The sequence below is a fragment of the Oncorhynchus nerka genome, linkage group LG2, assembly GCF_034236695.1.
Source record: "Oncorhynchus nerka isolate Pitt River linkage group LG2, Oner_Uvic_2.0, whole genome shotgun sequence".
Classification (NCBI taxonomy): domain Eukaryota; kingdom Metazoa; phylum Chordata; class Actinopteri; order Salmoniformes; family Salmonidae; genus Oncorhynchus; species Oncorhynchus nerka.
This window is the reverse complement of record NC_088397.1, coordinates 19,079,395-19,101,429: the sequence shown is the minus strand read 5'-3', so window position 1 is coordinate 19,101,429 and position 22,035 is coordinate 19,079,395. Positions and strand designations below refer to the sequence as shown.

At 42.1% G+C, this 22,035-nt stretch overlaps 2 protein-coding genes across 15 annotated transcripts in view; both read left to right on the top strand.

Annotated features, from left to right (window-relative positions):
- The window catches only part of LOC115132300 (guanine nucleotide exchange factor DBS-like), a 77,852-nt gene extending 65,025 nt beyond the window's left edge, over positions 1 to 12,827 (top strand). For 5 of the 13 annotated variants that reach the window (XM_065024394.1, XM_065024375.1, XM_065024359.1 and 2 more), the window contains 16 exons: positions 2,259 to 2,403; positions 3,043 to 3,109; positions 4,835 to 4,950; positions 5,171 to 5,333; positions 5,450 to 5,668; positions 5,816 to 6,037; positions 6,275 to 6,446; positions 6,573 to 6,645; positions 6,746 to 6,846; positions 7,102 to 7,194; positions 7,392 to 7,448; positions 7,681 to 7,755; positions 9,438 to 9,518; positions 10,258 to 10,367; positions 10,497 to 10,722; positions 10,907 to 12,827. In XM_065024394.1, the coding sequence (XP_064880466.1) occupies positions 2,259 to 2,403; positions 3,043 to 3,109; positions 4,835 to 4,950; positions 5,171 to 5,333; positions 5,450 to 5,668; positions 5,816 to 6,037; positions 6,275 to 6,446; positions 6,573 to 6,645; positions 6,746 to 6,846; positions 7,102 to 7,194; positions 7,392 to 7,448; positions 7,681 to 7,755; positions 9,438 to 9,518; positions 10,258 to 10,367; positions 10,497 to 10,722; positions 10,907 to 10,986 (2,000 nt within the window). In that variant the 3' untranslated portion in view covers positions 10,987 to 12,827. The remainder of the gene's footprint in view (positions 1 to 2,258; positions 2,404 to 3,042; positions 3,110 to 4,834; positions 4,951 to 5,170; positions 5,334 to 5,449; positions 5,669 to 5,815; positions 6,038 to 6,274; positions 6,447 to 6,572; positions 6,646 to 6,745; positions 6,847 to 7,101; positions 7,195 to 7,391; positions 7,449 to 7,680; positions 7,756 to 9,437; positions 9,519 to 10,257; positions 10,368 to 10,496; positions 10,723 to 10,906) is intronic. The other 8 variants (XM_065024390.1, XM_065024386.1, XM_065024382.1 and 5 more) reach the window with 7 other exon arrangements.
- Positions 12,828 to 13,528: 701 nt separating this feature from the next.
- Positions 13,529 to 22,035, top strand: part of LOC115132287 (calcium binding protein 39-like) — a 28,133-nt gene continuing 19,626 nt past the window's right edge. Inside the window, exon 1 of one of the 2 annotated variants that reach the window (XM_029664781.2) lies at positions 13,529 to 13,748. The gene's annotated coding sequence lies outside the window, so the exon portion shown is untranslated. The remainder of the gene's footprint in view (positions 13,749 to 22,035) is intronic. The other variant, XM_029664770.2, reaches the window with a different exon arrangement.

Sequence of the window (22,035 nt, the reverse complement as noted above, 5' to 3'; positions counted from 1 at the left end):
ACCTTTCCCTCACTGTCTCTCTGGTTCTGACTCTACCTTTCCCTCCCTGTCTCTCTGGTTCTGACTCTACCTTTCCCTCACTGTCTCTCTGGTTCTGACTCTACCTTTCCCTCCCTGTCTCTCTGGTTCTGACTCTACCTTTCCCTCCCCGTCTCTCTGGTTCTGACTCTACCCTTCCCTCCCCGTCTCTCTGGTTCTGACTCTACCTTTCCCTCCCTGTCTCTCTGGTTCTGACTCTACCTTTCCCTCACTGTCTCTCTGGTTCTGACTCTACCTTTCCCTCCCCGTCTCTCTGGTTCTGACTCTACCTTTCCCTCCCCGTCTCTCTGGTTCTGACTCTACCTTTCCCTCACCGTCTCTCTGGTTCTGACTCTACCCTTCCCTCCCCGTCTCTCTGGTTCTGACTCTACCTTTCCCTCCCTGTCTCTCTGGTTCTGACTCTACCTTTCCCTCCCTGTCTCTCTGGTTCTGACTCTACCCTTCCCTCCCTGTTTCTCTGGTTCTGACTCTACCTTTCCCTCCCTGTCTCTCTGGTTCTGACTCTACCTTTCCCTCCCTGTCTCTCTGGTTCTGACTCTACCTTTCCCTCCCTGTCTCTCTGGTTCTGACTCTGCCTTTCCCTCCCTGTCTCTCTGGTTCTGACTCTACCTTTCCCTCCCCGTCTCTCTGGTTCTGACTCTACGAGTTGTTTTGCAGGTCAGCAGTAGCCTCTCCTGTTTCTGATTGCCATCTAGTGGCATGTAAGAATTGCAATTGTGCCTTAACCTTTCTAGCGCGGAACCCCTCGACAACATTCCCCTGAAAAGGCAGCGCGCGAAATTCAAGAATATTTTTTTTAAATATGTAACTTTCACACATTAAGTCCAATACAGCAAATGAAAGATAATCATCTTGTTAATATACCCATCATGTCTGATTTAAAAAATGCTTTACAGCTAAAGCACAACATATGATTATGTTAGGTCATAGCCAAGTCGAAAAAACACACAGCCATTTTTCCAGCCAAAGATAGGAATCACAAAAAGCAGAAATATAGATCAAATTAATCTCTAACCTTTGATGATCTTCATCAGATGACACTCATAGGACATCATGTTACACAATATATTCGATAATGTGCATATTTATATCCAAAAATCTGTTTACATTGGCGCCTTACGTGCAGTAATGTTTTGATTCCAAAACATCCGGTGATTTTGCAGAAATACTCATAATAAACATTGATAAAAGATACAAGTGTTATTCACAGAATTAAAGATGGACTTCTCCTTAATGCAACCTCTGTGTCAGATTTTTTTTAAACTTTATGGAAAAAGCATAATCTGAGAACGGCGCTCACAACCCAAAACAGCCAGAGGAATATCCGCCATTTTGGAATCAACAAAGTTAGAAACAACACCATAAATATTCACTTACCTTTGATGATCTTCATCAGAAGGCACTCCCAGGAATCCCAGTTTGACAATAAATGACTGATTTGTTCCATAACTTTCCATTATTTATGTCCAAATAGCCACTTGTTAGTGTGTTCAGCCCAGTAATCCATCTTCATGAAGTGCAGGCACTTCATCCAGACAAAAACTTGAAAAGTTCCGTTACAGTCCTTTAGAAACATGTCAAACGATGTATGGAATCAGTCTTTAGGATGTTTTTAACATAAAACATCAATAATGTTCCAAACGGAGAATTCCTTTGTCTTCAGAAAAGCACTGGAACTCTGTCGGGGGCGCGCTTCATGAGACCAAGGCTCTCTGCCAGACCACTGACTCAAAGAGGTCTCATGAGCCCCTCCTTTATAGTAGAATCCTCAAACCAGTTTCTAAAGACCGTTGACATCTAGTGGTATCCCTAGGAAGTGCAACCTCATCCATATCTCAATGTGTATTCGGTAGGCCAAGCTTTGAAAAACTACAAACCTCAGATGTCCCACTTCCTGGTTGGATTTTTCTGAGGTTTTCGCCTGCCATATGAGTTCTGTTATACTCATAGACACCATTCAAACAGTTTTAGAAACTTCAGAGTGTTTTCTATCCAATACTAATAATAATATGCATATATTAGCATCTGGGACAGAGTAGGAGGCAGTTCACTCTGGGCATGCTATTCATCCAAAAGTGAAAATGCTGCCCCCTATCCCAAAAAGGTTCAACAATATCTCATTCCCCGACAATATATCATTGATTGATTGAAATTACTTTTTTGTTGGTTGTTTGAAGTTCAGATGAGTAGTTCTTATCCCGTCTTTCTGTTTCTTGTAGCTCACAGGAGTCAAGAGTCAAGGAATGCAGAGGACAACATCTTGAACGTAGAAAACTGCAGAATAGTGGAGGTCCAGGTGCAGAACGGCGGCAGCAGACACGGCTCTCTGTCTGAGGAGGAGGAGAACCTGGCTGTGCTCCGACGGTAGGGTCAGGGGTCAAAGGTCAATGATGTCATACTATAGCCTGAAGTGCCTTAAAATAAATCAGTGAATGGCCTCCCGAGTTGCTCAGTGGTCTACTGCACTTGAAGCGTCACTACAGCCCCGGATCGATCCCAGGCTGTGTCACAACCGGCCGTGACCGGGAGTCCCATAGGGTGGCGCACAATTTGCTCAGTGTCGTCAGGGTTAGGGGAGGGTTTGGCCGGGGGGGCTTTACTTGGATCATCGTGCTAAAGCGACTCGTAGCGGGCCGGGCGCCTGCAGGCTGACTTCGGTCGTCAGCTGGACGGTGTTTCCTCCAACACATTGGTGCAGCTTGCTCCCGGGTTAAGAGGGCAGGTGTTAAGAAGCGCTGTTTGGCGGGTCATGTTTCGGAAGACACATGACACGACCTTCGAGTCCATTGGGGAGTTTCAGCGATGAGACAAGATCTAAATTGGGGAGAAAAAGGAGGTGAAAAAATATATTTTAAAAAACAATATCAATTAATCCTCTTGTGAAACACAATTGAAAAGAGATGGTTAGAAAGATAGTTAGATATTTCATACTTGGTATAGTTTATCAAAATAATAATACAATATGTTGATGTTAAATAGAATGATGTTGTTTTGTTCCTACAGACATGTAATGAACGAGCTGTTGGAGACTGAGAGGGCGTACGTAGAGGAGCTTCTCTGTGTACTGCAGGTGTGTCACCACTAGAGGTCGCCACTACTCCACTTACTGTCCTAAATGTAGTAATATATATACATACATATATACACTGCTCAAAAAAAATAAAGAGAACACTAAAATAACACATCCTAGATCTGAATGAATGAAATATTCTTATTAAATACTTTTGTCTTTACATAGTTGAATGTGCTGACAACAAATCACACTTTTATCAAATCAAATGTATCAACACATGGAGGTCTGGATTTGGAGTCACACTCAAAATTAAAGTGGAAAACCACACTACAGGCTGATCCAACTTTGATGTAATGTCCTTAAAACAAGTCAAAATGAGGCTCAGTAGTGTGTGTGACTTCCACGTGCCTCTATGACCTCCCTATAACGCCTGGGCATGCTCCTGATGAGGTGGAGGATGGTCTCCTGAGGGATCTCCTCCCAGACCTGGACTAAAGCATCCGCCAACTCCTGGACAGTCTGTGGTGCAACGTGGCATTGGTGGATGGAGCGGGTCATGATGTCCCAGATGTGCTCAATTGGATTCAGGTCTGGGGAACGGGCGGTCCATAGCATCAATGCCTTCCTCTTGCAGGAACTGCTGACACACTCCAGCCACATGAGGTCTAGCATTGTCTTGCATTAGGAGGAACCCAGGGCCAACCGCACCAGCATATGGTCTCACAAGGGGTCTGAGGTTCTCATCTCGGTACCTAATGGCAGTCAGGCTACCTCTGGCGAGCACATGGAGGGCTGCGCGCCCCCCCAAAGAAATGCCACCCCACACCATGACTGACCCACCTCCAAACCGGTCATGCTGGAGGATGTTGCAGGCAGCAGAACGTTCTCCACGGCGTCTCCAGACTGTCACGTCTGCCACGTGTGCTCAGTGTGAACCTGCTTACATCTGTGAAGAGCACAGAACGCCAGTGGTGAATTTGTCAATCTTGGTGTTCTCTGGCAAATGCCAAACATCCTGCACGGTGTTGGGCTGTAAGCACAACCCCCACCTGTGGACGTCGGGCCCTCATACCACCCTCATGGAGTCTGTTTCTGACCGTTTGAGCAGACACATGCACATTTGTGGCCTGCTGGAGGTCATTTTGCAGGGCTCTGGCAGTGCTCCTCCTGCTCCTCCTTGCACAAAGGCGGAGGTAGCGGTCCTGCTGCTGGGTTGTTGCCCTCCTACGGCCTCCTCCACGTCTCCTGATGTACTGGCCTGTCTCCTGGTAGCGCCTCCATGCTCTGGACACTACGCTGACAGACAGAGCACACCTTCTTGCCACAGCTCGCATTGATGTGCCATCCTGGATGAGCTGCACTACCTGAGCCACTTGTGTGGGTTGTAGACTCCGTCTCATGCTACCACTAGAGTGAAAGCACCGCCAGCATTCAAAAGTGACCAAAACATCAGCCAGGAAGCATAGGAACTGAGAAGTGGTCTGTAGTCACCACCTGCAGAACCACTCCTTTATTGGGGGTGTCTTGCTAATTGCCTATAATTTCCACCTGTTGTCTATTCCATTTGCACAACAGCATATGACATTTTTTGTCAATCAGTGTTGCTTCCTAAGTGGACAGTTTGATTTCACAGAAGTGTGATTGACTTGGAGTTACATTGTGTGTTCCCTTTATTTTTTTGAGCAGTGTATATATATATATATATATATATATATATATGTGTTATTGTTGAAAATAGTTTTTTTTTAATTGTTAACATTTTAGTATGTGTTGTTATTCCAGGGTTATGCTGCAGAGATGGACAACCCAGCCATGGCTCACCTCCTCCCTAGTGCTCTGCTCAACAGGAAGGATGTCCTGTTTGGCAACATGCCAGAGATCTACCAGTTTCACAAGAGGTGACTTTTACTCCACTGCAGCACCCATGTTACATAATGTTTACTGAGTAATGTCCTGTCATTGTAAACAGCTGTGACAGAAGAGGCACATTCATTCAACCATATCGATTTATAGGGACCAATTTGAACAATATTTCATTTGGTTAACATTACCTCCCCCACTGCTTCCCAGCCTTGGTTGTACTAACCTGTGTCCCGCTGTCTGTCTGTCTCTCATCAGGACATTCCTCAGGGAGCTGGAGACCTACACAGACGTCCCTGAGCTGGTGGGACGCTGTTTCCTGGAGAGGATGGGCGACCTGCAGATCTATGAGAAGTACTGTCAGAACAAACCTCGATCCGAGAGCTTGTGGAGACAGTGCTCCGACTGCGCCTTCTTCCAGGTAACCTTTCACCTTTCTTTCAGGACCCTCAGTGTATATTGGATAGGATCCTCAAGCTCAGTATACTGTAAGCTTGTAAAAAAAAAATTGTATTGATGTGTGATGTTTTTACGAAGGAGTGCCAGAGAAAGTTGGAACACAAACTGGGGTTGGACTCGTACCTCCTCAAGCCAGTCCAGAGGATAACCAAATACCAGCTGATACTGAAGGAGTTACTGAAGTACAGTAAGGGCTGTGAGGGTTCAGAGGACCTGCAGGAGGCGCTGTCCTCCATCCTGGGGATCCTGAAGGCCGTCAACGACTCCATGCACCTCATCGCCATCACAGGATATGAGGTCAGCTAACCACGACACCCCTATTCTCCTCGTGCTTTGGGGTGGAGAGGAAAAATGTACCCAACCGTGTAACATCTTCTGTACCACAGACAGCGCTCAGTTATCTTTCCTACTTGTGATTGGTTGTGTTCATTTATTGATCCCCAGGGGAGCCTGACGGACTTGGGCAGGCTGCTGATGCAGGGGTCGTTCAGTGTGTGGACAGAACACAAGAAAGGTCACGCTAAGGTCAAGGACCTGGCCCGCTTCAAGCCCATGCAGAGACACCTGTTCCTGCATGAAAAAGCCCTGCTCTTCTGTAAGAGACGGGAGGAGAGCGGGGAAGGTTACGAGAAAGCCCCGTCCTACAGCTTTAAACACTCCCTCAACGTGAGTCTGGTTATGTCCAGCTGGCTGGCTCATTGTCTGTGGGAGGGTTACGACAAAGCCCCCTCGTACAGCTTCAAACACTTCCTCAATGTCCTGTCTGACTTTCTGGCAGTATGTCTGCCAATCTGTTTGGGTGTCTGTCTGTCTGGCTCTCCTTGGATTTTTACTTGGATCTATAGTATGTTATGAGTTCAACAGTGATATAGAAGTGTAATATTCTTGGGTTCTCTCTAACAGATGAGTGTGGTGGGCATCACGGAGAGCGCCAAGGGTGACAACAAGAAGTTTGAGATCTGGTGTAATTCCAGAGAGGAGGTGTTTATCGTCCAGGCTGCGACACCTGAGATCAAAACATCTTGGTTGAACGAGATCAGGAAGGTTCTGACTGGCCAGCTGAAGGCTTGCAGGGGTAAGATAGGGGATCTGCGGCATTACAGACACACGCACACACATTCCAGAGTTGATACACATCTGGATGCTAAATTCTCTGTTGTTGTGTCTGTGTTCTGTTAGTAACTGTGATGGTTTGTTCCAGAATCTAGTCAAAAGAAGGCGTCAGACACAATGTCTCCCAGTCCAACCAGCAACAGCCCACCTATCTGTCTCAGGTCAGATGTTACAGAGAGAACCATGGCTAGAGCCAGTTACAGAGAAGGAATCAACATGGTTGGTTCTTCTCTTTTTCACCTGTTTGTTTCTCCCTCTTAGTCCATTTAGGAACTGTCAGAAGAGCGTGAAGAAGGGAGAAGAGAAGAAGACAGACGCTGTCATCTCTGACCCCAACTCCCCCTCCTCCCCAAAACACAAAGGTGAGTTGCCCTATTTTGTTGATTAAAGAAAATGTTTTTTACTTCTATCAAATGCTCATGACAAGGAAGCAAACGTCTGTTGCCGTTTTAGTGACCCCCCTCGTCTGGTTAGGTACCCAAGCCGCCCTTGAATATTTTCCTACTTCCTCCTTCCTTGTTCCTCCTTTAATCTGAGCTTTCTTCCTCTTCTTTTCCTCTTCAAACCACTTTACTCTGTCTCTCCTTCCTGTCCCTCTTTCTCTACCATGGTTGTAGAGGAGACCGTCACCAGTCCCACCACTGACAGGGCATCAGTGGCTAAAAAGCGTTTTACCCTTCAAGGCTTCAGCAATCTGAAGAGTCAGAAAGGTAACACTAGTGTCCTGGAGGCATCCCCCATGTTGTCGTCATCATATATGGCAAAGATATGTTCTCCATTTTGAAGTCAACCCCAAGCTCTCTTCACCTACCCCCCTAATATGATTTTAGACAGGACACATCCTTTCCAGTAGTCGACTGCATCAGGGCTTTTGAAGACTGATATTTTGGTTTGCTTTCCTTTGCAGAATTTCTTCACCCTGCTGGTAAAAGTCTAACATTACCAATGGTATTCTCTCAACCAGGTATACTACAGTGTAGTTTGCGGTTAATACATCAAATATTAGAATGAGTGTCTGTTTTAGTAGGCCTGTCCCACAGCCTCATTATTTAGATGTCTCCAATAGTATTAGCAAGTAGCTAATTATTCTAGTCAGTTTCAGGAAGCTCTTCCCTCTCTCACGGCTGTTTTTCTATTGCTCGCTTTATCATTTCTCTCTGTTTCCTTCTCTTCTGTCTCTCTTCTTCGGCCAACAGGATCCCTCCTTAGCCCTGACCATAAGGCCAAAAGCCACGAGATTAAGAGTGACCCAACTCCCTTTGGGTGTAAAGGTATTCTATCTAGTCCATGTCATACCTGTGTTTGACTCTGTAGTGTAGTCATCCATCCTGACCCTCCCTCACTGTAGTTATCCATCCTGACCCTCCCTCACAGTAGTCATCCATCCTGACCCTCCCTCACAGTAGTCATCCATCCTGACCCTCCCTCACAGTAGTCATCCATCCATCCTGACCCTGCCTCACTGTAGTCATCCATCCATCCTGACCCTCCCTCACAGTAGTCATCCATCCTGACCCTGCCTCACTGTAGTCATCCATCCTGACCCTGCCTCACTGTAGTCATCCATCCTGACCCTGCCTCACTGTAGTCATCCATCCATCCTGACCCTCCCTCACAGTAGTCATCCATCCTGACCCTGCCTCACTGTAGTCATCCATCCATCCTGACCCTCCCTCACAGTAGTCATCCATCCTGACCCTCCCTCACAGTAGTCATCCATCCTGACCCTTCCTCACTGTAGTTATCCATCCTGACACTCCCTCACAGTAGTCATCCATCCTGACCCTCCCTCACAGTAGTCATCCATCCTGACCCTGCCTCACTGTAGTCATCCAGCCATCCTGACCCTGCCTCACTGTAGTCATCCAGCCATCCTGACCCTGCCTCACTGTAGTCATCCATCCATCCTGACCCTGCCTCACTGTAGTGATCCATCCATCCTGACCCTGCCTCACTGTAGTCATCCAGCCACCCTGAGCCTCCGTCACTGTAGTCATCCAGCCATCCTGACCCTGCCTCACTGTAGTCATCCATCCTGAGCCTCCGTCACTGTAGTCATCCATCCTGAGCCTCCGTCACTGTAGTCATCCAGCCATCCTGACCCTCCCTCACTGTAGTCATCCAGCCATCCTGACCCACCCTCACTGTAGTCATCCAGCCATCCTGACCCTGCCTCACTGTAGTCATCCATCCTGACCCTGCCTCACTGTAGTCATCCAGCCACCCTGAGCCTCCGTCACTGTAGTCATCCAGCCATCCTGACCCTCCCTCACTGTAGTCATCCAGCCACCCTGACCCTCCGTCACTGTAGTCATCCAGCCATCCTGAGCCTCCCTCACTGTAGTCATCCAGCCATCCTGACCCTGCCTCACTGTAGTCATCCATCCTGAGCCTCCGTCACTGTAGTCATCCATCCTGAGCCTCCGTCACTGTAGTCATCCATCCTGAGCCTCCGTCACTGTAGTCATCCATCCTGAGCCTCCGTCACTGTAGTCATCCAGCCACCCTGAGCCTCCGTCACTGTAGTCATCTCAGCACCATGTCAACTCCCCATCATCCCAAAATATATCTCTGTGTGACCATCATGCAAGCAGAGTAAACTGGAGAGGGAATGAATTGTGGTAGATCAATGTAAGACATTCAGCCACCGGGGCTCACTGAGTGCATTGGTACGGTCTAGCTAAAGACACTGGACTGACGAGGGACTGCAACATGGAGATGACCCAGAAAAGATCATTCAAATCTGACCATCGTTGACACAGAAGATGCATACAACAATGTCTTGATTTAAACAAGTGAAAAATCTATGACATGCCTTGTTGGCCTCAAAGGCCTTTGTAAGACAGTTTGATGGATGAGTCAACCTACACCTGTGTACTTCAAAGCCACCTGAGTGGCAGACACAGCGTTCATCTGGACGACGTTGCTGACTGCTACTGCTTCTTCTCCTCAGAGCCTGGTCAGACTCCTCACATCACTCTGAGCAGGGCCAAGTGGCTCAGCACCTCTAGTCTCTTACAGGCCAAAAGGAGAGGTAGTGTGACAACATGCCTGGGAGGAACACGCTGCTGCACTGTGTGGTTGGCCTGGACCCTGCTCTGCTTCTTCCACATATAGAATGTCCCCCCCCCCAACACATAGTCACAAATCACTGGCTTGTTCCACAATCACAGACAAATCTTCTCTCTGAGATTTGCTGTTGAATATCTGTGTGATATTCACAGCCAGGAAATACTGATTTGGGTTGTTTGTTTACTGAAAGGCAAACTGTGTGTCTTTCTCTGTAGCATGTGTTGTCGTGTTGGTTGCTGTGTGTCTGCGTTTCTGACGGATCACAATGCATTGATCTAGGTCTCACTGGATGCTAGGACTCCACGTCTGTTCTTCTTGGTTATTCAATCATGTTCTTTGGGTTCTAATCTGGTTCTTGTGGTTCTGTTTGAGGATTTACAGTGTACTCTGTCAATGGATGTGTTTGCATCAAGTTCTCACCACACACTTCACCTTGTCTTGTGTATGATTGTGTTAGTGTCCACTCTTCCTTTCCTCTTGAGTTTCACTCCCTTTCTCTAGTTTGACAAACTATCCTCCATGTTGGGATCAAACATTTCATGACAATAACGTTCTCTAAATTGCAATCTATCTTGGATGTGTCTTGGAATTTTTGGTGCCACTGCTAAATCTTAATCTAAATATCAAATCGAGTTTGCTGAATTCTATTACTCTCCTTCTCTTTTTCCTACTCTCCTTCTCTCTTTCCCTCCTCCCCCTAGGTTGGAACAAGGCCTCTTTCTCCATGGATGTGCCAGAAGTGCAGGATGGGTACTCCAGCGCCGAGGACCCCATGAACTCTGACCCTGAGGATGAGGGAGGCAGGAAGCTGGTGAGTCATGGTCGCCAACATGTCTACAACATGTTATGAAAGTTACTTGTTATTCCCTAGCAACACACATAGTAACATGACACACTGGACGCAAACATATGAACTTTGCCCTTTACCCTGTGACCCCAGGCTGTCGGCGACAGGTTCACAGTGGCGGCGGACTATGAGAAGGAGAAAGGAGGGCCTCAGGACCTGTCAGTGAAGAGTGGAGACATGGTGCAGCTCATTAAAGAGGGAGATGATGGACAGTGGTTTGTTAGAAACTTGGGGAGCAACAAAGATGGCTGGGTAGCAGCAGCCAACCTTCTCACCCTCATCACAGAGTCCAAGTCCTCACAGTCCCTCTGCAGCTCAGGTACACTGGCTCCATCTGTCTGTCTGTCTGCCTCTTTCTCTTCAGTCTCTCTCTCTCGGTTTGTGCAAGAGGGAACTGTATCTTGCTACCCAAATAGCTATTTTGAAAAGTGACAGGAGTGTGTCAGTATTTTAGTTTGTTTTAGAAGTGGAAACTAACTTGTGTGTGTTTTGTTGTGTTACAGAGGGCAGTGTAACTGGCAACCTCAGCACCTCCTCCAGCTGCAGTGAAACCTACACAAGTTTCTCTGACATCAAGCCCTAAAGTCCCACCCCCTCTAAGCCCTGAGACACAGCTACAGCGCCACCCAGTGGTTGGCTGTGCAAACGACACGTGCACTTTTCCCCTCTACTACTGTTCAAATCAAATCAAATTGTATTTATCACATGCGCCGAATACAACTGGTGTAGCCTTTACAGTGAAATGCTTGTACACGTTAGTTTTCATTACAGTCCATAGATACTTCACTCTCATACTGAAGTGGAGGCTGCCTGGAATGTAGCCGAAAGCAGTCTAATAGCTGCTTATCTGTCAATATGAAGGGAAGGTAATGAAGGACTGCTTTCCTCTGGACATACTCTACTCTCAGGGATAAGAGGTAGTGTCCTAGTCTTTTACTGTGATTGAGGGCTAGCACACATTGAGAACAGGAAGTTCAGGCCTTTCCCCTACCTGTTTGACAGAGATGAACAAGGAAGGACACACCCGCTCCATTCACACACACAGGCAGGCTTTGTTAGCCTAGCGCGGTCCCGCTCCTCCCACTCCAACAAGGTGACAGTGATATGGAGCCAGGAGCTCCTCTACTGAACGCAACACTTCAACAGACAAACAAACAGACGCCTCAGTCTCTCTCCTGTGGACTCTGGTAACCAGTTGTGTCATAATGTTTCTCTGTGTCAGGCAGTCAACCTCCTCAGTATGTCCTCAGTCCTCTCCTGAGTGACTTTAAAAATAGATGATGGATTTATATTTTATATGTTTCTACTGGATCCCCCAAGACAAACTAAACTGTAAAAGTGTCGAGACAATCACATTCTAGCAAGAATGCAAATTAGAATGGAATTGTCATGAATTACATTTTGAGTTTGGTCAACTGTGTATATCTATGGCTTTGTCCAGAGGCCCTCCAGTCCCTCTCCCTCCCTGTTTCTCCTTCCTCCACCTGTGCTGTCTGGGCTATTAGTGAACTCTTGGCTTTGTTCCCAGTGGTCTGAGAGAGCTGGGCTTTAAACTACCAGGTGTTCCCTTTAGGCAGGGGCGATATTACAGGACGGTCAGATATCATAGATACTTCAACAATAACAGTGCTCAGGATGTTCTTCTGAATAATTTTCTCTTGGCTCAAAGTCCAATCCTATACACTACACAGAAATCTGAAGATTGAGATTCCCATAAAAAGATTCATGTCAGGTCAGTTGGTGTTGAAATAACTGTGTACTGTACCAGAGAGTATAAACTTAAAAGGAAATATTTGTGTGCTTAATCAACGTGTATCAAGTTCATTTATTTGAGAAAGATTTGTACAGATATTATTATCCTATACCTCGTATTTTTCATTTAATGTGTATGTTGTGTATGAAGACCATGGATATGTTTTCGTGGGTCTAAGTATATCAAAGATATTTTATTAATTGGTTGGCGGAGCATGTTTCCATGGTAATTTCTCAACTCCTGAGACGATATATATTAATAGAAATGTCATCCTTTTGCTCATTTGAGAATGCAGTCTGTACACTGAAAACCGAAGATGGGATATAACTATACGTCGTGTGCTGAAAGAATGATGGTTGTCTCAAATTTCAGCACGCGCAATAGGTTAGGTTTTAAACTGTTCTGGTTATAACCGTTTTAGTTATAACTGTTTTTATAACTTATTGTTCTACTGTATATCTTTTTCGATTTGCACCCAGTGAGATTACAATGTTGTTCCTGTGTGTCACATTGTTATGCAGCACATTGCCGCATTATTTTGTTCTTTATTTTCCTACGGTAACAAGTATTGATACAGATGTTATATAATTAATGATATGCATTCATATCTGTGTATATGTGTAAATATGTATCTCTGAGGTGTATTATTAAAGTCGCTGAACAAAGTCAAACATTCTTTGCTTTAATCCAATGACTGTTTGTTTTTCTCGTTATAAAACCATCAGATATCATTAAATGATGTAGTCAATCATTGCTCAATGTGTGGTCGTTAGTTTGTTTTAAATCATTTAACGTTGCAGCTACTGTCTTATTTTAATGTCGAGTTTCACTCTCACAGCCTAGACATGTTTGAAAATCTATACATTTGAAATTGTTTCATATTTTCAATCTTTTTGTGATTTTGACATAACACAACATAAAAACAGTACAGTATATGAATAGACAACACCACGCACAACTCAAGTTAGGCTTCTACCAAAAATATTTTATGCAATATTTAATTGAGTGTATATTACTAGAAAATATTATTATTCACCTCTAGTTGCTCAGCTCTAGAAGCGTGATTTCCAGCGATCACGGAGGTTTGGTGAATACTGTTTTGTGAGCTGTAACTGATAGACCTACAGTAGGGCCATCTTGTTTCACCGGTTTAAGGGTCAAATTGACTTTTTCCCATTTATAAATAATTTGCACACAAAAAAAACACAGACATAATCAAAACATTGTTCGAGCTTGTTTTTCTAGAGCATAGCTGCTATTATTCATGAAATCTAAAAAAAAATTGTGATCCGGATATGAAAATCCCTCAACGTCACAGGGGAATGGACCAATTGGCTGGTAGATAAATATTCAGTGTGCGCCGCCTATCCCGGGACTGTGGCTCATAACGAATCAGACCAAATGGAATTCTGCACTGCCTTCTTAAAAGATTCCGTACATTTTAATTCGCACATACACATATTCCTCTGACGTTTTGCCCAGCATACAACACACCGCTGGCGTGACCAGAAAAAGCTGCTCGGTTACATTGAGAATCGAGACAGCAGCAAAGACATCCGAGAGAAAAAAAATACTAAATAGACTCTTGCACCGTAAGTATTCGGAATTTATTAGATCCTTACGAGATAGCTAGCTAGGTAAAGTTAGGCAATTTTACCCCACAATTATTGTTCAAATGTTTCAAATTGATGCTGCCCTTAACATTGTATTCAATCGATTCAAGTTTGAAACAATCTTGCTACTTAAATGCAGCCATTGCCCATCTGTTTAGCTGCTTTTCTGTAAAACCATTAGCTAAACGGTCCGATTTATGCATGTGACATCCATTCTATTAAAGGGAGTTTAAAACCCCAAACGGGTGTATCCCATAGTTGACATATTCGCACATGTCTTATTTGTTTTATTTCTGCGTGTCTACATTAATCTACATGTCATGTGAAGCCTTCATCCGGGAACGCTCTTCCCTAAACATGTTTGGTGGTCCTTTAACACACAGGACAAGTAGAGTGCGTAAGCGTAATGTCACGCATCGAATGTGTCAAGTCTGGCTTTGTTTGTACAGGGTTTGTTTTGCTTTAGCGCTAGCAGAGCTTTGCTTTCCGTGCAGTCGGATAGGAACACCAATGGACGGAGAGGCCGTTGCATAGGCTGCTATTCTGTCTCGCCAGCTGTCATTCTCTATTAGGCCTACAGTAACAACTTCATCGAAATGTTCTTCTTATAAATAATTACTTCATTTAAAGACATTGGACCTTGACCTACCATGTTACATTTGTAGTTTGGCTCCTTGTTTTGTTATTATTCATTAATTGATGTATTTATCCAGCCAGACTAGTTTGGTGTTCTCCAGGTTTAATGCATAATTATTTGTGCCTTCATATTTTTAAATCAGACAGTCCGTGTCATTAGACAGGATGTGTGATGTAAATGTATGTTTTGAAAGTGTCAGATTGGCTACCAACATTCACAATCTTAGACCAGGCATAAACAACTGTCACCCAGACTGCACTTCACATAGGATATATTGTGTCTCACCATCTTTTTTAAAGACAAGTCTGACAAGCGGCATAGGCTTATGTCATCAGTGATGTAGTCAGTGCAGGGACTGTCATGATGCTCAGTGCCCCTTTAGGTAACTCTAGGCCTTATGGGAGTTTTATTTCAGCGGCAGCGCCATGTACTGTGTGTTGGCTCTAACCACAGATCTAGGACCAGATTACCCTACCCCCAATCATAGCCTTCACCATTAGGGGTTGGAAAATATCTGACCCGATCTGTGGTTAGGGGTGATCCGTGGTTAGGGGTGGTTATCTGTGGTTAGGGGTGATTAGAAGCCAGAATGATGATGGTGGTTTGATGATAAAATAACAGGCAAAATGGCTGCAGAACATCTCCTGAAATAGAACAACCCATTGGAGTGTTCTATCAGTCTGTTTTGTCTGGGTTCCGTTTGCATTCAGTCTGAGAGTTCTGAGTTGTTCCGTCTGTATTCTTTCTGCCTTGCGTCTGTGATGAGGTTGTGTGTGTTTGTTCATGGAGCTCTGGGACTGGACTCCATCTTGACTGATGGAGATGGAATCATGTCAGGCCCTGTGAATGGCAGTACCTCTCCTCTCTCCTGCTTCCGTCTCTCTCTCCTACTACCGTAACCATTCTCATCATTTATAAATGACTCCATATAGCTCCATAAATGACTCCCTATAGCTTGTTTAGCAAAAAAAATCGATGCATTCGCAACCATGGAGCAAAACAGGCGGAGTTGGCTTTGTATCAATGGATTGTTGATATGTAAACTTATATTTTTATTGCCACATGCATAGTAAACAACAGGTGTAGACTAACAGTGAAATGCTTACGGGGCCTTCCCAACAATGCAGAATAGAAACAATTGTGACACAAGGAATAAATCCACAATGAGCAATGATGGCTTGGCTCTAAACATGGGGTACCAGTACCGAGCCGATGTGCAGGGGTAAGAGGGATTCGAGGTAGATATGTACTTATAGGTAGGGGTCAAGTGACTTGTTAACAGGATAGATGATATGTGATGAGTGTGTGTTTGGCGACGGTGTGCCTGTGAGTGTGTATGTGTTGGAGTGTCTGTGGGTAGAGTCCAGCTTGTATGCATAGAGTCAAAAAGAGTTAGTGCATTATTTTCGTGACGTTGTCAGCTAACCTATCTGGCTGTAGATCAACTATTTTCCAGTTTCACATCTAATAAACCAATGCTAGATATTTGGTGAGATGAGTTTAATTTAATATGCTATGTAATACCAGGGTGTCGGTTAGATGAGGTTAAAGTAATATGCTATGTAATACCAGGGTGTCGGTTAGATGAGGTTAATGTAATATGCTATGTGATACCAGGGTGTCGGTTAGATGAGGTTAATGTAATATGCTATGTAATACCAGGGTATTGTTAGATGAGGTTAAAGTAATATGCTATGTAATACCAGGGTATTGTTAGATGAGGTTAAAGTAATATGCTATGTAATACCAGGGTATTGTTAGATGAGGTTAATGTAATATGCTATGTAATACCAGGATATTGTTAGATGAGGTTAAAGTAATATGCTATGTAATACCAGGGTATTGTTAGATGAGGTTAATGTAATATGCTATGTAATACCAGGGTATTGTTAGATGAGGTTAAAGTAATATGCTATGTAATACCAGGTTATTGTTAGATGAGGTTAATGTAATATGCTATGTAATACCAGGGTATTGTTAGATGAGGTTAATGTAATATGCTATGTAATACCAGGGTGTCGGTTAGATGAGGATAAAGTAATATGCTATGTAATACCAGGGTGTCGGTTAGATGAGGTTAATGTAATATGCTATGTAATACCAGGGTATTGTTAGATGAGGTTAAAGTAATATGCTATGTAATACCAGGGTGTCGGTTAGATGAGGTTAATGTAATATGCTATGTAATACCAGGGTATTGTTAGATGAGGTTAAAGTAATATGCTATGTAATACCAGGGTGTCGGTTAGATGAGGTTAATGTAATATGCTATGTAATACCAGGGTGTCGGTTAGATGAGGTTAAAGTAATATGCTATGTAATACCAGGGTATTGTTAGATGAGGTTAATGTAATATGCTATGTAATACCAGGGTATTGTTAGATGAGGTTAATGTAATATGCTATGTAATACCAGGATATTGTTAGATGAGGTTAAAGTAATATGCTATGTAATACCAGGGTATTGTTAGATGAGGTTAATGTAATATGCTATGTAATACCAGGGTATTGTTAGATGAGGTTAATGTAATATGCTATGTTATACCAGGGTGTCGGTTAGATGAGGTTAGTTTATTTAATATGCCTATTGTAATACCAGGGTGTCGGTTAGTTTATTAATATGCCTATTGTAATACCAGGGTGTCGGTTAGTTTATTAATATGCCTATTGTAATACCAGGGTGTTGGTTAGATGAGGTTAGTTTATTAATATGCCTATTGTAATACCAGGGTGTCGGTTAGATGAGGTTAGTTATTTAATATGCCTATTGTAATACCAGGGTGTCGGTTAGTTTATTAATATGCCTATTGTAATACCAGGGTGTCGGTTAGATGAGGTTAGTTATTTAATATGCCTATTGTAGTACCAGGGTGTTGGTTAGTTTATTAATATGCCTATTGTAATACCATGGTGTCGGTTAGTTTATTAATATGCCTATTGTAATACCAGGGTGTCGGTTAGATGAGGTTAGTTATTTAATATGCCTATTGTAGTACCAGGGTGTTGGTTAGTTTATTAATATGCCTATTGTAGTACCAGGGTGTTGGTTAGTTTATTAATATGCCTATTGTAATACCAGGGTGTCGGTTAGTTTATTAATATGCCTATTGTAATACCAGGGTGTCGGTTAGTTTATTTAATATGCCTATTGTAATACCAGAGTGTCGGTTCGTTTATTAATATGCCTATTGTAATACCAGGGTGTCGGTTAGATGAGGTTAGTTATTTAATATGCCTATTGTAGTACCAGGGTGTTGGTTAGTTTATTAATATGCCTATTGTAGTACCAGGGTGTTGGTTAGTTTATTAATATGCCTATTGTAATACCAGGGTGTCGGTTAGTTTATTAATATGCCTATTGTAATACCAGGGTGTCGGTTAGTTTATTTAATATGCCTATTGTAATACCAGAGTGTCGGTTCGTTTATTAATATGCCTATTGTAGTACCAGGGTGTTGGTTAGTTTATTAATATGCCTATTGTAGTACCAGAGTGTCGGTTAGTTTATTAATATGCCTATTGTAATACCAGGGTGTCGGTTAGTTTATTAATATGCCTATTGTAGTACCAGGGTGTCGGTTAGTTTATTAATATGCCTATTGTAATACCAGGGTGTCGGTTAGTTTATTAATATGCCTATTGTAGTACCAGGGTGTCGGTTAGTTTATTAATATGCCTATTGTAATACCAGAGTGTCGGTTAGTTTATTAATATGCCTATTGTAGTACCAGGGTGTTGGTTAGTTTATTAATATGCCTATTGTAGTACCAGGGTGTTGGTTAGTTTATTAATATGCCTATTGTAATACCAGGGTGTCGGTTAGTTTATTTAATATGCCTATTGTAATACCAGAGTGTCGGTTCGTTTATTAATATGCCTATTGTAATACCAGGGTGTTGGTTAGATGAGGTTAGTTTATTAATATGCCTATTGTAGTACCAGGGTGTCGGTTCGTTTATTAATATGCCTATTGTAATACCAGGGTATCGGTTAGATGAGGTTAGTTTATTAATGTGCCTATTGTAATACCAGGGTATCGGTTCGATGAGGTTAGTTTATTAATATGCCTATTGTAATACCAGGGTGTCGTGTTAGTTTATTTAATATGCCTATTGTAATACCAGAGTGTCGGTTAGTTTATTAATATGCCTATTGTAATACCAGGGTGTCGGTTAGTTTATTAATATGCCTATTGTAATACCAGGGTATCGGTTAGTTTATTAATATGCCTATTGTAATACCAGGGTGTCCGTTCGATGAGGTTAGTTTATTAATATGCCTATTGTAATACCAGGGTGTTGGTTAGATGAGGTTAGTTTATTAATATGCCTATTGTAATACCAGGGTGTTGGTTAGATGAGGTTAGTTTATTAATATGCCTATTGTAATACCAGGGTGTCTGTTAGTTTATTAATATGCCTATTGTAATACCAGGGTATCGGTTAGATGAGGTTAGTTTATTTAATATGCCTATTGTAATACCAGGGTATCGGTTAGTTTATTAATATGCCTATTGTAATACCAGGGTGTCGGTTAGTTTATTAATATGCCTATTGTAATACCAGGGTGTTGGTTAGATGAGGTTAGTTTATTAATATGCCTATTGTAATACCAGGGTGTCGGTTAGATGAGGTTAGTTTATTAATATGCCTATTGTAATACCAGGGTGTCGGTTAGTTTATTAATATGCCTATTGTAATACCAGGGTGTCGGTTAGATGAGGTTAGTTTATTAATATGCCTATTGTAATACCAGGGTGTCGGTTAGTTTATTAATATGCCTATTGTAATACCAGGGTGTTGGTTAGATGAGGTTAGTTTATTAATATGCCTATTGTAATACCAGAGTGTCGGTTAGTTTATTAATATGCCTATTGTAATACCAGGGTGTCGTGTTAGTTTATTTAATATGCCTATTGTAATACCGGGGTGTCGGTTAGTTTATTAATATGCCTATTGTAATACCAGGGTGTTGGTTAGATGAGGTTAGTTTATTAATATGCCTATTGTAATACCAGAGTGTCGGTTAGTTTATTAATATGCCTATTGTAATACCAGGGTGTCGTGTGAGTTTATTTAAGATGCCTATTGTAATACCGGGTGTCGGTTAGTTTATTAATATGCCTATTGTAATACCAGGGTGTCGTGTTAGTTTATGAATATGCCTATTGTAATACCAGGGTGTCGGTTAGATGAGGTTAGTTTATTAATATGCCTATTGTAATACCAGGGTGTCGGTTAGTTTATTAATATGCCTATTGTAATACCAGGGTGTCGGTTAGATGAGGTTAGTTTATTTAATATGCCTATTGTAATACCAGGGTGTCGGTTAGATGAGGTTAGTTTATTAATATGCCTATTGTAATACCAGGGTGTCGGTTAGATGAGGTTAGTTTATTAATATGCCTATTGTAATACCAGGGTGTCGGTTAGATGAGGTTAGTTTATTAATATGCCTATTGTAGTACCAGGGTGTTGGTTAGTTTATTAATATGCCTATTGTAATACCAGGGTGTCGGTTAGTTTATTAATATGCCTATTGTAATACCAGGATGTCGGTTAGTTTATGAATATGCCTATTGTAATACCAGGGTGTTGGTTAGATGAGGTTAGTTTATTAATATGCCTATTGTAGTACCAGGGTGTCGGTTAGTTTATTAGTATGCCTATTGTAATACCAGGGTGTCGGTTAAATGAGGTTAGTTTATTTAATATGCCTATTGTAATACCAGGGTGTCGGTTAGATGAGGTTAGTTTATTTAATATGCCTATTGTAATACCAGGGTGTCGGTTAGTTTATTAATATGCCTATTGTAATACCAGGGTATCGGTTAGTTTATTTAATATGCCTATTGTAATACCAGGGTGTTGGTTAGATGAGGTTAGTTTATTAATATGCCTATTGTAATACCAGGGTGTCGGTTAGTTTATTAATATGCCTATTGTAATACCAGGGTGTCGGTTAGTTTATTAATATGCCTATTGTAATACCAGGGTGTCGGTTAGTTTATTAATATGCCTATTGTAATACCAGGGTGTCGGTTAGATGAGGTTAGTTATTTAATATGCCTATTGTAGTACCAGGGTGTTGGTTAGTTTATTAATATGCCTATTGTAATACCATGGTGTCGGTTAGTTTATTAATATGCCTATTGTAATACCAGAGTGTCGGTTAGATGAGGTTAGTTATTTAATATGCCTATTGTAGTACCAGGGTGTTGGTTAGTTTATTAATATGCCTATTGTAGTACCAGGGTGTTGGTTAGTTTATTAATATGCCTATTGTAATACCAGGGTGTCGGTTAGTTTATTAATATGCCTATTGTAATACCAGGGTGTCGGTTAGTTTATTTAATATGCCTATTGTAATACCAGAGTGTCGGTTCGTTTATTAATATGCCTATTGTAATACCAGGGTGTCGGTTAGATGAGGTTAGTTATTTAATATGCCTATTGTAGTACCAGGGTGTTGGTTAGTTTATTAATATGCCTATTGTAGTACCAGGGTGTTGGTTAGTTTATTAATATGCCTATTGTAATACCAGGGTGTCGGTTAGTTTATTAATATGCCTATTGTAATACCAGGGTGTCGGTTAGTTTATTTAATATGCCTATTGTAATACCAGAGTGTCGGTTCGTTTATTAATATGCCTATTGTAGTACCAGGGTGTTGGTTAGTTTATTAATATGCCTATTGTAGTACCAGAGTGTCGGTTAGTTTATTAATATGCCTATTGTAATACCAGGGTGTCGGTTAGTTTATTAATATGCCTATTGTAGTACCAGGGTGTCGGTTAGTTTATTAATATGCCTATTGTAATACCAGGGTGTCGGTTAGTTTATTAATATGCCTATTGTAGTACCAGGGTGTCGGTTAGTTTATTAATATGCCTATTGTAATACCAGAGTGTCGGTTAGTTTATTAATATGCCTATTGTAGTACCAGGGTGTTGGTTAGTTTATTAATATGCCTATTGTAGTACCAGGGTGTTGGTTAGTTTATTAATATGCCTATTGTAATACCAGGGTGTCGGTTAGTTTATTTAATATGCCTATTGTAATACCAGAGTGTCGGTTCGTTTATTAATATGCCTATTGTAATACCAGGGTGTTGGTTAGATGAGGTTAGTTTATTAATATGCCTATTGTAGTACCAGGGTGTCGGTTCGTTTATTAATATGCCTATTGTAATACCAGGGTATCGGTTAGATGAGGTTAGTTTATTAATGTGCCTATTGTAATACCAGGGTATCGGTTCGATGAGGTTAGTTTATTAATATGCCTATTGTAATACCAGGGTGTCGTGTTAGTTTATTTAATATGCCTATTGTAATACCAGAGTGTCGGTTAGTTTATTAATATGCCTATTGTAATACCAGGGTGTCGGTTAGTTTATTAATATGCCTATTGTAATACCAGGGTATCGGTTAGTTTATTAATATGCCTATTGTAATACCAGGGTGTCCGTTCGATGAGGTTAGTTTATTAATATGCCTATTGTAATACCAGGGTGTTGGTTAGATGAGGTTAGTTTATTAATATGCCTATTGTAATACCAGGGTGTTGGTTAGATGAGGTTAGTTTATTAATATGCCTATTGTAATACCAGGGTGTCTGTTAGTTTATTAATA